The following is a 16,912-nucleotide window of genomic DNA, read 5'->3' as shown; positions in this document are numbered from 1 at the left end:
CAGAGGTTCTGCTCACTCTGAGAGCTGGCTAGGTCGGTGTCATGTATAACGCACGTGTGAATAAAGGAGAAGGTGAGGATTGCAGATGCTGGAGCTCAGAGTCAAACAGTGTGGTGCTGGAAAAGCACAGCAGGTCAGGCAGCATCCGAGGAGCAGGAGAATCGATGTTTTGAACATAAGCTTTTCATCAGATATGTGGGGGACGGTCCAAGGGGGCTAAGAGATAAATGGGAGGGGGTGGGGCTGGGGTGAAAGTAGCTGAGAATGTGATAGGCAGATGAAGGTGGGGGGTGATGGTGATAGGTCAGAGCAGAGGGTGGAGCGGATAGGTGGGAAGGATGATGGACAGGTAGGACAGTTCAAGAGGGCAGTTGGAGGGTTGGATCTGGGATAAAGTAGAGGGAGGGGAGATGAGGAAACAGGTGAAATCGATATTGATCCCGTGTGGTTGGAAGGTCTCAAGGCGGAAGATGAGGCATTCTTCCTCCCTCCAGGTGGTTAGAATGTGGCGGTGGAGGAGGCCCAGGACTTGCATGTCCTTGGTGGAGCGGAAAGGGGAGTTGAAGTGTTCGGCCACAGGGCGGTAGGGTCGATCAGTGCGTGGGTCCCAGAGATGCTTTCTGAAGTGTTCTGCAAGTTGGAGTCCTGATGCGTGACTAAAGGATAACTTGGTGACGGGATACTGGCCTTGGTGGAGTTATTTCAGTTTCAGGGGCTGCTGGCCAATGTAAAGGCTTTAGGCAATCTGACTTCTGCTGTTATTTATCGAAGGGGGGGTTCTATCTTGACAGATAAACAACAAAGCAATGTGCCATGGGAGGGCTGCAGGAATAGTCATTTGGGAAGAGTCACCTTGGACTCAAAATGTTAACTCTCTCTCTCTCTCTCTCTCTCCCACCCCCCCTCTCCTCACCTCCCCAGTTCTCGTATACCTGCTGACTTCCTTCAGCATTTCCAGTTTATTATTTCAAACCTCCAGCCTCCAGAGCATTTTGCTTCTATTGCCGGGTTTAATGTTTTAATGCCATTGAAATGCCACGTGGCACATGGACAATGAGACTGCTCGTCCAGAGAGCCAGGCTCATGTTCTCAGGGCACCATGGGAAAAATGGGGAAATTTTAGCTCAACAATAATTTATGGGCGGCATGGTGGCACAGTGGTTAGCACTGCTGCCTCACAGCACCAGGGACCTGGGTTCAATTCCCGCCTCAGGCAACTGTCTGTGTGGAGTTTGCACATTCTCCCTGTGTCTGCGTGGGTTTCCTCCCACTGTCCAAAAATGTGCAGGTTAGGCGAATTGGCCATGCTAAATTGCCCATAGTGTTAGGTGTAGGGGAATGGGTCTGGGTGGGCTGCTCTTCGGAGGGTCGGTGTTGGGCCGAAGGGCCTGTTTCCACACTGTAAGTAATCTAATACCTGGAATTAAAAGCTTACCTAATGGTGACCATTTCACATTGACAGTAATATTATTTTGGAAAGGAAGTCATCACCCCTTTCCTAGTCCAGCCTACATGTGACTCCTGACCTATAGCACTACTTAAATTCCCACTGAAGTGGCCTAGAGACACAATCGTTTCCAGGGCAACCAGAAATGGGCACCTACCTTGGTGGCCATGCCCACTTCCCATATCGAAATAAAAACGACAGTCATGGGACACATTTTCAAGGTGAGAGGAGAAAGATTTACAAAAGATACAAGGGGCAACCTTTTTACACAGAGAGTGGTTTGTGTGTGGAATAAACTTCCAGAGGAAGTGATGGATGCAGGTTTGAGTGATAAGGAGAGGCTGAACAGGCTGGGTACACCCGAAACCTCGACTTCTCCACCACCTGCTGCTGCCCGGCTTGTTGTGTTCTTCCAGCCTCCTGCCAGATTTCTTTCACTGGAGCATAGGAGGGGTGATCTTATAGAGATTTATATAATCATGAGGGGCATAGATAAGGTATCTTTTCTGTAGGGTTGGAGATTTCAAGACTAGGGGGCATATTTTTAAGGTAAGAGGAGAGAGATTTGAAAATGACATGAGGGGTAATTTTCTTGATGCAGAGAGTGGTTTGTGTGGAATGAACTTCCAGAGGAAGTGGTGGATGTGGATACAGTTACAACATTGAAATGACATTTGGATAAGTTCATGAATAAGAAATGTCTGGAGGGATATGGACCAGGAGCAGGCAGATGGGACTAGTTTAGTTTGGGATTATGGTCGGCATGGACTGGTTGGACCGAAGGGTCTGTTTCCATGCTGTAAGACTCTGTGACAAAGGGGATACAGGTAAACAGAGGTGGGAAGAATAGAAAGATCACATGAATAAGAGGTGGCAAAACTACATTTCTGTTTCCTCCATGCTTTGTTGTGCACCTCAGATATTTGAATCTTTGCTGTTGTTTTATGGATAAGTCTAACAGCTATCTTGTACGCTGCAGGGTCCCAGAAACAGCAAAGGCCAGTTTGGAAGGAGAGTGGGCCAGCACCTAGGAAAAAGTTCTCGTCCTCCTTCGAGATCAGCTGAGCTCCTCAGTTTAACATTTCATGCAAAGGATGCCCCCATTTGACCCTGCAGTCCTCTCTCAGTCCTGCAGTGGACAAAGTTAAAAATCACACCACACCAGGTTATAGTCCAACAGGTTTAATTGGAAGCACACTAGCTTTCAGAGCGACGCTCCTTCGTCAGGTGATAGTGGAGCCCTCCACAACCACCTGATGAAGGAACATCGCTCTGAAAGCTAGTGTGCTTCCAATTAAACCTGTTGGACTATAACCTGGTGTTGTGTGATTTTTAACTTTGTACACCCCAGTCCAACACCGGCGTCGCCAAATCATAACAATGGTGATAGCTAGACAATATGTTGAAGGTGTTAGCCCCCTGTGTTCTCTGTCTATGCCATGATGTTTAGATTGATTCTAATCTAAAAAGTGAGATCACTGAGTTTCACATGAATTCATGCAGTTTTTGAGCTCAGAGTTCTACATGAATGTATGCAGTTTTTGAGCAAAGTATAATGTAATCCTGCAAGTACAAATTCACCCCATAAAATATATGTGTGCATGTGGGTCTTTGTCTGTCTGTGTGTGTGTGTGTGTATGTCTGTCTGGGTGGGGATTGTGAGTGTGAGAAAAAGTATGAGTGTGAGAAAGTGTATGTGTGTGTAGTGAGTGCAGAGTGTCTTAAGTCTGTGAGGGGGTGCATGTATGAGTGTGTGAGTGCATGTGTCTGTAAGGATGTGTGTGGGTGTCTGTGTGCGCGTCTGTGTATATGTGTGTCCATGTGTATGTGTGTATAGGAGTGCCTGTGTGTGTGTGTGTGAGAGAGAGAGTGTGTGTGTGTGTGTCTGTGTGTGTGTAATGCAATGGTGATCACCTGTAATGTGACATGAACCCAAGGTCTCGGTTGAGGCCCTCCCTAGGGGTACCGAACTTAGCTATCAGTCTCTGCTCGGCCACTTTTCGCTGCTGCCTGTCCCAAAGTCCACCTTGGAGGGTGATGTAGTACCAAGCCCCAAGGTCGGGCTGTGAGGCCACAAACTGTTCAGCAGAGGGCGCTGCTGATTGCCAGTCTGAAGTTCCGGCACTTTCTCCCAACTCGTGTTTGCAGAGCTAACTCTAAAATTCAGGATAAAGTTAAAATCACCTGGACTCCAAAGTTCAGTTCAAGAAAAGTTCTCATTGTGCCAAAATGCATCATGGCCATTCTAAAGACATATAGTCATAGAGTCATACAGACCCTTCAGCCCAACCAGTCCATGCTGACCATAATCCCAAAACTAAACTAGTCCCACCTACCTGCTCCTGGCCCATATCCCTCCAAACATTTCTTATTCATGTACTTGTCCAAATGTCTTTTAAACCTTGTAACTGTATTGGCATCCTCTGGAAGTTCATTCCACATACCTACCACTCTCTGTGTAAAATTGAATTGCCCCTCATGTCATTTTCAAATCTCTCTCTTCTTACCTTAAGATCCTGAAATCCTGAACCCCATATCTATGCTCCTCATGATTTTATAAACCACTATAGGATTTGAGCCATAGGGAGAGGCTGAACAGGTTGGGGCTGTTTTCCCTGGAGTGTCGGAGGCTGAGGGGCAAAATCATGAGGGGCATGGATAGGATAAATAGATTTTCCCTGGGGTGGGGGAGTCCAGAACTAGAGGGCATAGGTTTAGGGTGACGGGGAAAGATATAAAAGAGACCTAAGGGGCAACCTTTTCTCACAGAGGGTGCTAAATGCATGGAATGAGCTGCCAGAGGAAGTGGTGGAGGCTGGTACAAGTGCAACATTTAAAAGGCATCTGGATGAGTATATGAATTGGAAGGGGTTGGAGAGATATGAGGGTTACTGGCAGGTGGGACTAGATTAGGTTAGGATTGGGTTGGCTGGCAGGTGGGATTAGATTGGGTTGGGATATCTGGTCGGCATGGAAGGGTCTGTTTCCATGCTGTACATTTCTATGACTCTACGACTTTATAAAGTCGGGGTAAAAACAATGACGGCAGATGCTGGAAACCAGATTCTGGATTAGTGGTGCTGGAAGAGCACAGCAGTTCAGGCAGCATCCAAGTAGCTTCAAAATCGACGTTTCGGGCAAAAGCCCTTTATGAAGGGCTCTTCCAGCACCACTAATCCAGACTTTATAAGGTCACCCCTCCTACTCGCCAGTGAAAGTCCCAGCCAATCCAACTTCTCCTTATAACTCAAACCCACCATACCCAGCAACACCCTGGTGAATCTCTTCTAAATCTTCTCCAGTTCAAATAATATTCTTCATATAACAGGGCGACCAGAACTGGACACAGTACTCCAGAACAGGCCTCATCAATATGATGTGCTGAGATGGGATAAGAATGTTCCACAAAAAGACTGTGCAGTCATGTACGCACGATTATCGCTCAAACTAGATGAGACAAACACCAGAAAGGAGATGCTTTGCAGTGTTACAGGGCCATGGTAAGACTAGCTGGTCTCCACCTACAGACAGTCAGAATGCACACTGTGGGCCGAATGGACACCTGTGTGTGAATATCTTCATCATTTTAACAACTAGTTGCTAAAGTCTCACTGTAGAGTTAAAATCTATTTAATGCATTAGGAGTTATTTAGCTTGGGGTTCTGGCTTGCATTTCTCACACCGGCTAAGGTTACTATTAAGGACCCTCCTACTCGACCTTTCCCACCACCAGTCATGTCCCCTTCATGAAAGAAGAGACCTATCATCTGGTACACAGCTCAAAGAAACATTAGAATGACCTACAACATGTCCTACTTAGATTGAGTATCTTGCAGCATGACGGAGTATCTACAGAGAAACTTATCCTCATTGTATTCCTCTTCAGGTGGACAATGAAGGCCAATGTTGGGATGTAATGCATTGCCTTGATGGGCCCCTGCATTAGTAGTGCCGCCATATTTGTAAAGGAAACACTAGAGGTGTGCCACAAAAATTGGTGCTGGGTCCACTGCTTTTCGACATTTATGTACATGATTTGGATGTGGATGTGAGTCTGCAGATGACACAAAAATTGGAGATGTAATGGACTGTTTACCTCAGAGTACAGGATAGTGATCAGATGGGCTAATAGGCTGAGGAATGGCAGATGGAGTTTATTTAGATTTTGGAAATGCAGATGAGGGCAGGACTTATATGCTTAATGGTAAGGTCCTGGAGAGTGTTGCTGATCAAAGTCACCTTGGAGTGCAGGTTCATAGCCATGAAAGTAGAGTCGCAGGTAGATAGGATAGTGAAAAGGGTGTTTGGTATGCTTTCCTTTATTGGTCAAAGCACTGAGTATAAGAAGTGGGAGGTCATGTTGCAACTGTGCAGGACAGTGGTTAGGCCACATTTTGGAATATTGTGTGCAATTCTGGTTTCCATCCTATCAGAAGGATGTTTTGAAACTTGAAAGGGTTCAAAAAAGATTTACAAAGACTTTGCCAGGGTTGGAGGGTTTGATCTCTCGGGAGAGGGTGAATAGGCTGGGGTTGTTTTCCCTGGAGTGTCGGAGTCTGAGGGGTGACCTTATTAAAATCATGAGGGGCATGGATAGGGTGAATAGACAAGGTCTTTTCCCTGGGGTGGGGGAGTCCAAAACTAGAGGGGCATAGGTTTAGGGTGAGAGGTGAAAAGTTTAAAAGGGACCTAAGGGGCAACTTTTTCACACAGAGGATAGATAGTGCGTGTATGGAATGAGCTGCCAGAGGAAGTGGTGGAGGCTGGTACAATTACAGCATTTAAAAGGCGTTTGGATGGGTATAGAATAGGAAGGGCTTGGAGGGAAATGGGCTAAATGCTGGCAAATGGGACTAGATTGGGTTAGGATATCTGGTCGGCATGGACCAATTGGACCAAAGGGTCTGTTTCCGTGCTCTACAGCTCTATGACTCTATGTGTCTTCGCTTACCATTTCTAATGGAGAGTAGGCCCCCACACCTATTGGAGATGTCTGCTGGAAATATGGTGTGGCTGGCCTGAGCTCTCCCTTTTGTGGGTGCAGCCTAATCTGTGGTCCATTGGAGGCCCCAACTATTCATAATTCGCTCATGCAGAGCCTGCAGTAGAAGGCGTAGCCCTCCCAGTTCTACCTCAATACTACAGGCCCCCTGCCAGCTGCACCAGCCTTTCCCTCAACTCCATCCTCTATGACTCAGCAGCTCCATCATTGAGTCGAAAGGTGTGGTGCTGGAAAAGCACAGCCAGTCAGGCAGCATCCGAGGAAGCAGGAGAGTCGAGGTTTTGAGCATAAGCTCTTCATCAGAAATGAGGGGGTGGCCCAAGCAGGCTGAGAGATAAGTGGGAGGATTGAGGCACAGTGGCTGCTATGTGTACCATCGACAAGATGCTCCGCAGCAAGTTCACACCTTCCAAATCCATGACGTCTACTACCTGAAAAGGTAACAGCAGCAAACACATGGGAACACCACCCCCCCCCCCCGCCTGCAAGTTCCCCTCCAAGCCACTTGGAAATATATTACCATTCCTTCAGTGTCACTGGGTCAAAATCCTGCAACTCCCTCTTTATTAGCACTGTGGGTGTCCCCACAGCAAATGGAATGATGCAGTTTAAGAAGGCACATCATCACTACCTGGTTCATTCAATGAATTGTGGTCGAGCCAATGTCACCCACCTCCCGTGAGTGAACAAATAGAAGTGTAAATTGGGTGCCGCTACCATTAATGGGTCATATTGTTCACACTGTGACAGACACTCTGTACCATGAGGGGATTTGAGGCGAAAGGCTAATGTAGCTGTCAGGGGCCTGTAGCGTTGAGGTAGAACTGGGAGGGCAATCCTTCTACTGCAGGTTCTGCATGAGCTAACCATGAAAGGTCGGGGCCTCCAATGGACCACTGACTAAGCCCATTCCTGATGAAGGACTTTTGACCGAACGTCAATTTTCCTGCTCCTCCGATTCTGCCTGACCTGCCGTGCTTTTCCAGCACCGCTCTAATCTTGACACTGACTAGGCTCATCCCAACTAGTCACCAGCCAGATATATTCCCATCCACTTTCCCATGAAGTCAATTGAGAAGCCAATCCAGGCGACCTGAGGCCCTCTGGAACACATTCAACTCATCTTGATGGAAACTTGGACTGGGGACAACCTACTTCACAATTGTCGCTGCTTTAACCCCGGTCTTAGCATCCATTGGGTCCATTATTCCATTCAAACCTATAAATACTGAACCTGTCCGACACAGCCTAATGGCATTCCATCGTTCAAAGCATCTAGCTGCATAGTGTTAGCCAGAGTCTCAGATCAATTATTTAGTGTAAGCAGGAAGGAATTGGGTCTTGTTTGGTCCCATCTCTCTGGATCTACACTTTCAATCTTTCCTATGAATACCAGATAGCCAACCCTCCCTCCTTCCCCCTCCCCACATATTCTCTCGGATGAATCAGAGTATGATACAACATGCAGGATTAGCGTTAAGCTCATCATTCCCGTTTCATCCCCTCGCTCTTGAAATTGGTCAGAGTATTGAGTACAGGATTTGAGAGGTCATGGTGCGGCTGTACAGGACATTGGTTAGACCACTTTTGGAATATTGTGTGCAATTCTGGTCTCCTTCTTATCGGAAGGATGTTGTGAAACTTGAAAGGGTTCAGAAAGGATTTACAAGGATGTTGCCAGGGTTGGGGGGTTTGAGCTATAGGGAGAGGCTGAACAGGCTGGGGCTGTTTTCTCTGGAGCGTCGGAGGCTGATTGGTGACTCTATAGAGGTTTATAATATCATGAGGGGCCTGTATAGGATAAATAGACAAAGTCTTTTCCCTGGAGTGGGGGAGTCCAGAGGCATAGGTTTAGGTGAGAGGGGAAAGATATAAAAGAGACCTAAGGGGTAACTTTTTCACACAGAGGGTGGTACGTGTATGGAATGAGCTGCCAGAGGAAGTGGTGGAGGCTGGTACAATTGCAACATTTAAGAGGCATTTGGATGGGTATATGAATAGGAAGGGTTTGGAAGGATATGGGCCGAGTGCTGGCAGGTAGATTGGGTTGGGATATCTGGTCGGTGTGGACGAGTTGGATCAAAGGGTCTGTTTCTGTGCTGTCCATCTCTATGACTCTATAGGCAACTCTATTCGAGGCATGATTTCCCTCAAAATCACGGGGTGAGGGAGTTGGGGTGGGGTTGGACAGTAGTGAATGGGGGTTAAGATACTGAATTGCTCTTAGATTTAATGTGCAGTCATTGAATCGTGTACAAACAAATGGAAGGGGCAGATTTGTTTGTGTTTGTCCTTCCACTTTGGGAGCAGGTTAACAGGCAGCAGCAGTGGGGACCGAACCACGTCCTCACACTCCTGAGTGCCAACTCTTCTTCTTCTCAGCTACACGGTTATGATCAATGCACCAGCACAGACATTCGCTGACCACACCATCATGTATTTCCAAGCCTCCCGTTCCCATTCTTTGCTTCCGAAATTACAATGCAGCACATTATAACACAAATTCCCCCCCTGTATACTAAACTAAGACATCAGTCATGAACATATTCAGTTCTGAGGGTCACTGGATCTGAAATGTTCGTTCTACTTTCTCTCCACAGATGCTACTAGTCCTGCTGAGCTTTTCCAGCAACTGTTGGTTTTGTTTCTGATTTCCAGCATCTGGAGTTGTTGTAAGGATAGCAGGTTTCCTTCCCTGAGGACTTTGGTGAACCAGGTGAGTTCTTACACCAATCAATGCTAGAACTGGAGAAAACCTGTGTCTTTGTGTGTGTGTGTTGGTGAATGTGCATGTGAGCATTTGTGTGAATGTGTATGTGTGAGAGCATGTGTGTATGAATGTGTGCCATTGTGCGTGTGTATGTGTATAAGTGTGTGTATGTGAATGTGTGTGAGTGTGAGCGGGCGTGTGTACGTGTGTGCGAATGTGTGTCTTTCTTTGTGTGTGCGAGCATTTGTGTGTGTGTGTGTGTGCATGCATGTGAGTTTGAGTGTGTGTGAGCGTATATGTGTGTCTGTGTACCTTTATGTATGTAGCGTTTTTTTATTCATTCACAGAATGTGAGCATCATTGGCTAGTTCAGCATTTATTGCCCATCCCAGACGACAGTTAAGAATCAACCACATTACTGTGCGTCTGAGTCACATGGAAGTGGTTTCCTTCCATAGAGGACACAGATGGATTCATTAGACTTTGAATTCCGCATTTTCATTGCATTCGAATTCCCATGATCTGCTATGGTGGGATTCCAACTCAGGACCCCAGAACATTACCTGGGTCTCGGGATTAACATTCCAGCAATAATACCAGTAGGCCATCGTGTGTGTTTGTGTGTGTGTGTGTGTGTGTGCCTGTGTGTGTGTGTGTGTGTGCACACGCGCGTGAGTACATGTGTGTGCATGCGCGTACATGTGTATCATGTAATTGGGAAGATGCTGAATCTGTGGAATACTTTACCCTAGATGACTGCAGTAACTCTGCCATCAAATATGATCAAGCTGGAGACTGATATGATTTCTGATTATTAACACACCATGTGACATGGGGATGGTGTGGGAGAAACGGCATCAAGATAGAAGATCTGCTAAATGGCGGTGCAGGGATGGACCAAATGTCCTCCACTTGCTCTTGTTTCCTTGGTTCCTAATGAACAGCACCGTGCTGTCTGTGGAATCCTTGCAACCTTGACAATGCTTCATTAATTACAAAGTGCACAGGGTGAGGCTGGGAGAGGCACAAGCAAGCACTTCTATAAAACACCAGGGGGCGTCTGACTCCAGTTGGGTGACCTTTCATTGTGTGAGGCTTCTCACGGAAAGCTGGGACACAGAGGGAGGACTCCCTGCACCGTGCAAACCGTACTGTTCCACTCCGGAACTACTGGGTCATTAGTGGAACCTGCTCTGTTATCTATCTCCTGCAGCCAATGCTTGGAACGGCAGTGTCTGTGGAAACATAACAAGCATTAGCATTTGAAAAGGCTCTGTGCGGTACCCACCTGCTGGGAACTTTGAAGGGTTCAACCTGGTAACTGAGTCATGCCCACAGACACCTCAAGAGAAATAAAGAGCTGTTTCATCTCCAGGAGTTGTAACGGCCACTTTCAATTAATCTTCACGGTCATTCCATATGTGTTGTTTTCCTGTAGACGCTGGTTTGAAGTTCCCATTGGCTGTTCACTCTACCGCAACACCGAGGAATGGTAGTTTGTTGTGTGAGTTAGTGAGAGAGAGAGAGAGAGAGTGTGTGTGTGTGGGAGAGACAGAACGTATGTGAGAGAAAGTGTGAGAGAGCATACGTGAGAGTGTGCTGAGAGTGTGAATAAGTGAGTGAGAGTGTGCGTGTGCATGTGTGTGATCACACTTGCACATGCATGTAAGAGCGCAGTTGGGAGTGTGTGCCCTTGTTCTGAAGTCCTTTGCCAGGTCATGTAGTTCCTCCCAACCTATTCTCAAATCTCTGAATTATCGTTGTCAGCTCAATTGGCTCGTCCTCAAACCTTGAATGCAAGGGATTCCCAATCTAGTTCATGTGATCTGTTGCCATCATTTAACCCTATTGGCCCTGGTGGCATTCACATTGAGACCAATATATCCTTCCAGCATCGGGCTCGTGTAATAGTGTTCCTACCTCTGGGCCAGAAGGTCTGGGTTCACGTCTCACTTTGCCCACCAATGTGTCATAAAATATGATGAGGCTGATCCAAACCATTCTGAGTTTAAGGTGCACTAAATAAGGTACCTGATATTCCACAATGCACTCTAAGCATGGCTTCCACCCTATTAGCCTCATCCTGTTATCAACATGGATCAACCTCAGTCCAGGGACCTCCAATCATTCCCCAACATCGGCATCTGGAAAAGAGAATCTGATGTTTCCACTTTGTGTGAGATGATGGTTGTGTCACTGACCCCTGAAACACTGCACTGTCCTCACTCAAAGTGATGCTCCCCATTGTTCCTACAACATCTACCTCCAGTACAGCTGAGCCGAGAGGGGCCATTGGCTATGGATACACACTTGTAGTTCATTCAAGTCAACAGATGAGAGAAAAAACAGAGGCTGAAGGGCACAACTCTGACTCCAGGTCCTTTGAGCCTGCTCTGTGCATTCAGTACAGATCGGGGCTAATCGGATTGTGAATCCAACCAGGACCAGGGAGAGAAACCCAGTGCGAGCTCCTGGTCTGGGCCACTGACACAGGTACAGGATCCCTAGCCTCAGCCCAGACACTGCAGGCCCCCAAGAGGCCTGGGCAGGGATTTGTTTTCATTCATTCGTGGGACGAAGGCATTACTCACTAGGCCAGCATTTATTGTCCATCCCTAATTGCCCCAGAAGGCAGTTAAGAGTCAACCACATTGCTGTGGGTCTGGAGTCACATGTAGGCCAGAGAAGGGGAGGTGGTGGTATAATTGCTGAACTGTTAATCCAGAGACCCAGGTAACATTCTGGGGAGTTCAAATCCTTTCATGACAGATGGTGGAATTTGAATTTAATAAATAACCAGAATTAAGAATCTAACGATAAACATGAATACATTGTCATTTGTTGTAAAAAACCCATTTGGTTCACGAATGCCTTTTAGGGAAGGAAACTGCCATCCTTACCTGGTCTGGCCTACATGTGACTCCAGACTCACAGCAATGGGGTTGACTATCAACTGCCCTCTGGGCAATTAGGGATGGATAATAAATGCTGAGTCTCTAGTGATGCTCACATTCCGTGCATAAATAAAGGAAAGAAAAAAGGACAGCTAAAAGATATTAGTGAACCAATGAGCTTGTCCAACTATCAACTTTGGAGTCACGATCATCATTAGACTCCGATTTGAACCTGTATCCTCAGAAAACATAACTGGCTGTCTGGATTAGTCCAATGACAGTACCACTACTCCACTGCCTCCTCCATTGTAATGTGGTCAGCCAGATTGACCGAAGAAAATATGAGTTCCCTGATTGGGGCTGTTAATCTGGTCCAGTCAGGGAGCCCTAGCGGACAGATAAATAGGAATTTCCCCTCCAATTCTATTCTGATTTAATCCCAACCCTTCCCCTTTCACATTCCTCATGTAAGCACTGTCCTTACTGGGCTTTCCTTGTTACTGGCTCACTGGCCATTTGGTGTTTTCCTGGTGGTGGAAATGTTTGGAATAAAACATTTGCACAATGGTGTCTTTGTACTGAGCCACTACACACAGACACACACACACACACACACACACACAACACAGGGAAAATATAAGCACTACCGCTGTGAAATGGCAGTATCGGGGATTTTAAAACAAAATGATAAAAAATAAAGGAGTGTCAGGGGTTTGGTTGAATCATGGAGCTGACTCAGACTATAGTAATACTAAAGTGGTGGAGGGTTACTTTTCAGACTGGAGGCCTGTGACCAGTGGAGTGCCACAACGATTGGTGCTGGGTCCTCTACTTTGACATAGGATGTATAATTAGTGAGTTTGCAGATGAGGTTTAGTGGATAGCAAAGAAGCTTACCTCAGAAAACAAAGGGACCTTGATCAGATGGGCCAATGGGCCGAGTGACAGGTGGAGTTTAATTCAGACAAATATGGGGGTCTGTATTTTGAAAAGGCAAGTCTTAGCAGGACTTACACACTTAATGGTAAGATCCTGCGGAGTGTTGCTGAACAAAGAGACCTTGGAGTGCAGATTCATAGTTCCTTGAAAGTGGATTTGCAGGTAGATAGGATAGTGAAGATGGTGTTTGGTATCCTTGCCTTTATTGGTCAGTGTATTGAGTAGAGAAGTAGGGAGGTCATGTTGCAGTTGTACAGGACATTGGTTATGCCACTATTGGGATATTGTGTGCAGTTCTGGTCTCTAAGTTGTAGAAAAGATGTTGTTAAACTTGAAAAGGGTCAGAAAGGATTTGCAAGAATGTTGCCAGCGTTAGAGGATTTGAGCTATAGGGAGAGGCCGAATAGGCTGGGGCTGTTTCCCCGGAGAGTTTGAGGCTTTGGGGTGACCTTACAGAGGTTTACAAAATCACGAGGGGCACGGACAGGATAAATAGAGAAGATCTATTCCGCGGAGTGGGGGAGTCCAAAACTAGAGGGCGTAGGTTTAGGATGAGAGAGGAAAGATTTAAAAGGGACCTAAGGGACAGCTTTTTCACAGAGGGTGGTGCGTGTATGGAATGAGCTGCCAGAGGAAGTGGTGGAGGCTGGTACAATCACAACATTTAAAAAGCATCTGGATGGGTATAGGAATAGGAAGGGTTTGGAGGGATATGGGCGGAATGCTGGCAAATGGGACCAGATTAATTTAGGATACCTGATCTGCATGGACGAGTTGCACCGAAGGGTCTGTTTCCGTGCTGTACATCTCAATGACTCTATGACTGTTTGTGTGTAAATAAAGGGAGAGTCAGCAGCAGGTTTCTAGCCTCTGAGGAGTTATTTCAGCCTGGACCTCAGTTAATGGAGTCTGATGTCCTCTACCACCCCCCCCCTCCCATCCTGAGCTCCACTTTCCTGCCTGCCCCCACCACAATTTGCCACTTTCTCCTTGTAAGACAGTCCCTCCAAACCTGGTATCAGTCCTATGAACTTCCTCTGGTCTGCCTTCAATGCCAATATATCCCTCCTTCAAAAAGGGGCCCAAAACTGTTCACAATAATCCAACTGTGGTCTGACTAGTGCTAACTGGATTGCTAAGTTATCCTCATCACTGCCTTACAAATCTATTGTCTTTAACCCCCGCCATGATTCTAGATATCCCAACAAGCAAACCTCCTGTCAGCACCCACCCTGTAAAAATCCCTCAAGATCCTTAATGTTGCAGTAAGAGTGACTGAGCTGCAAAGAATCTCGGCCTAACCTATTCAACCTTTGCTCAAAAGTCCTTCAGCTCAGGAATGAGTTGAGTGAACATTCTACAATTATATCCTTTCACAAATAAGGAGACTAAAATTGCAAACAACATCCTCTGTCTGGTCTCACCGGGGTCCTTGGATTGAAAATTAGGGTAATAGGCAAGGCCTTCATTTCAAAGGGAATGGGGTATTCAAGGAGAGTGGGCGAAAGTAAGCACTGCAGATTAGAGTCAAGAGTATGGTCCTGGAAAAGCACAGTAAGATCCGAGGAACAGGACAATGTTTCGGGCAAAAAGTCCTTCAATGACTCTCCTGCTCCTCGGATGCTGCCTGACCTGCTGTGCTTTTCCAGTGCCACCCTTTTCAACTAGTTAAATCACAGCTGGATTACTGTGAACAGTTTTTGGGCTCATTATCTAAGGGAGGATATATACTGGCATTGAAGGCAGAACACAAAGTCCACTGGACTGACACCAGGTAAGGAAGGACTGTCTTATGAAGAAAGCTCGAGTAGGTCGGTCTTGTACTCATTGGAGTTTGGAATGAGAAGTGAACTTATTGAAACAGACAGGACTCTTAGCGTAGATGTGGAGAGATTATTTCTCCTTGTGGCTCCTCCTTGGTCCACAGGGAATAATCTGAGTAAGGAGTGACCCATTTAATACAGAATGAGGAGGAATTTCTTCACGCAGAAATTCATGAATCTGTGGAATTCTTTGCTGCAGAGGGCTGTTGAGGGAGGCTAACTAAGTATATCCACCACTGAGACAGACAGGTTTGTCATCATTAAGAGCTACAGCAAAAAGGCAGGAAAGTGGAGTTAAAGGTGATCAGTTCAGCCATGACCTTATTGATTGGTGGATCAGACTCGATGGGCTGAATGGCCTACTCCCATGTCTTATAACCGAGCTGCGAAGGAATTTATTCTCTCAGTGATTATCTGGAATTTTCTTCCCAATGAGTTTTAGCAACTACATCACCGAAAGAATTTTAAAGGAGCTAGACAGATTTTGGAAATATCGGGGAGATATAGATTCCCTACAGTGTGGAAACTGGCCCTTCGGCCCAACAAGTCCACACCGACCCTCTGAAGAGTAACCCACCCAGACCCATTCTCTGCATTTTCCCCAGACTAATGCACCTAAGTACACATCCCTGAACACTATGGGCAATTTAGCATGGCCACCCACATCTTTGGACTGTGGGAGGAAACCGGAGCACCCGGAGGAAACCCACACAGACACGGGGAGAATGTGCAAACTCCACACAGATAGTCACCCGAGGCTGGAATTGAACCTGGATTCCTGGCGCTGCGAGGCAACAGTGCTAACCACTGAGCCACCGTGATGGTGGTATAAGAGAGTTCAGGCCCAGGGCAGGCCAGCAACGATCCTATAGAATCATAGGGCAGCCTTGAGGGGCCAAATGGACTACTCTTGCTCCTATTTCTTTTTCTCTACTTCTGTAGTAATCCTTCTGCATTTTATATTCTGTTCCCCTTACAATAAACCATCTTCGCTTTTCTCAGATGTGGCTAAGTTCTGACAAACTCCTGAAGTGGTCAGTAACAAATGTTTTGCATATTCACGTTAGAAACATGACCACACTTTTTCATTAAAACACGGATGAGAATTTATTCCAGTTAAAAATAAAACTAGACCTTCATTTAAAAAATAGAAATGAATTTTTTTAAAAATCACTTATTGTTTAACAAGGTTCACTCGATGTATTCCAAAGAGGGTGCAGGGAGCAGTGAATGGTAGGACAGGTTGCCTGGAAACCAGAAATATCAGGAATTGTCATCTCCTGGGGAACATATCCCCACAGATACAACGGTGCAAATTAACTTCTGCACTGCTTGCTGATATGATCTGCTTTCTCTGCACATCCTTATTCAATCTTATATATATCTGTGGCTTAATAAAACCACTCTAATCCAAAGATTCCGATTTTACAAGAGAGCCTGAGGCCTGCTTTCTCGATTTGGTCCTAGTTTTCCTTGGTCGTTTGTTTAGGTTTTCAGATTCTGCTGACAGAGAGAGAGGGAGAACAATGAATTCGCACAACAGAGTCATAGAGGGCTACACCATGGAAACAGCCATTCCTGATGAAGGGCTTATGCCCGAAACATCGCCTCCCTTGCTCCTCGGATGCTGCCTGACCTGCTGTGCTTTTCCAGCACCACAGTCTTCGAACCAGCCCTTCACCCTAACAGATCTATGCTCCCTAGTACTCACCATTCCAGGTTTTATTAATTAAATTTAAATACCATCATCAACTGCCTTAAAGGGATATTTTAAAATTCATTCTTTTATGGGATGAGGACATTGCTGGCTAGGCCAGCATTTATTAAGAGTCAACCATATTGCTGTGGGACTGGAGTCACATGTAAGGCCAGACCAGGTAAGGATGGCAGATTCCTTCCCTAAAAGGCATTAGTGACCCAGATGGGTTTTTCCTGACAATTGATAGTGGATTTATAGAATTCTTACAGCAAGCTGGCCATTTGGCCCAAAAAGTCCACACCGACCCTCCAAAAACTATCCCACTCAGACCCTTCCTCTACCCTATTAGTCTACATTTATCCCTGACTAACTCACCTAACCTACACATCCCTGAACAC

The 16,912-nt window shown here is 46.2% G+C and overlaps 1 protein-coding gene across 4 annotated transcripts in view; it reads right to left on the bottom strand.

Annotated features, from left to right (window-relative positions):
• Window positions 1-15,914: 15,914 nt before the first annotated feature.
• neil1 (nei-like DNA glycosylase 1) overlaps window positions 15,915-16,912 on the bottom strand; it is a 39,938-nt gene continuing 38,940 nt past the window's right edge. For 3 of the 4 annotated variants that reach the window (XM_072553093.1, XM_072553096.1, XM_072553095.1), the window contains one exon: window positions 15,915-16,318. In XM_072553093.1, the coding sequence (XP_072409194.1) occupies window positions 16,221-16,318 (98 nt within the window). In that variant the 3' untranslated portion in view covers window positions 15,915-16,220. The remainder of the gene's footprint in view (window positions 16,319-16,912) is intronic. The other variant, XM_072553094.1, reaches the window with a different exon arrangement.

This window comes from Chiloscyllium punctatum, chromosome 33, assembly GCF_047496795.1.
Source record: "Chiloscyllium punctatum isolate Juve2018m chromosome 33, sChiPun1.3, whole genome shotgun sequence".
Lineage (NCBI taxonomy): Eukaryota > Metazoa > Chordata > Chondrichthyes > Orectolobiformes > Hemiscylliidae > Chiloscyllium > Chiloscyllium punctatum.
The sequence above is the reverse complement of the archived record's forward strand: the minus strand, read 5'-3'. Positions and strand labels throughout refer to the sequence as shown.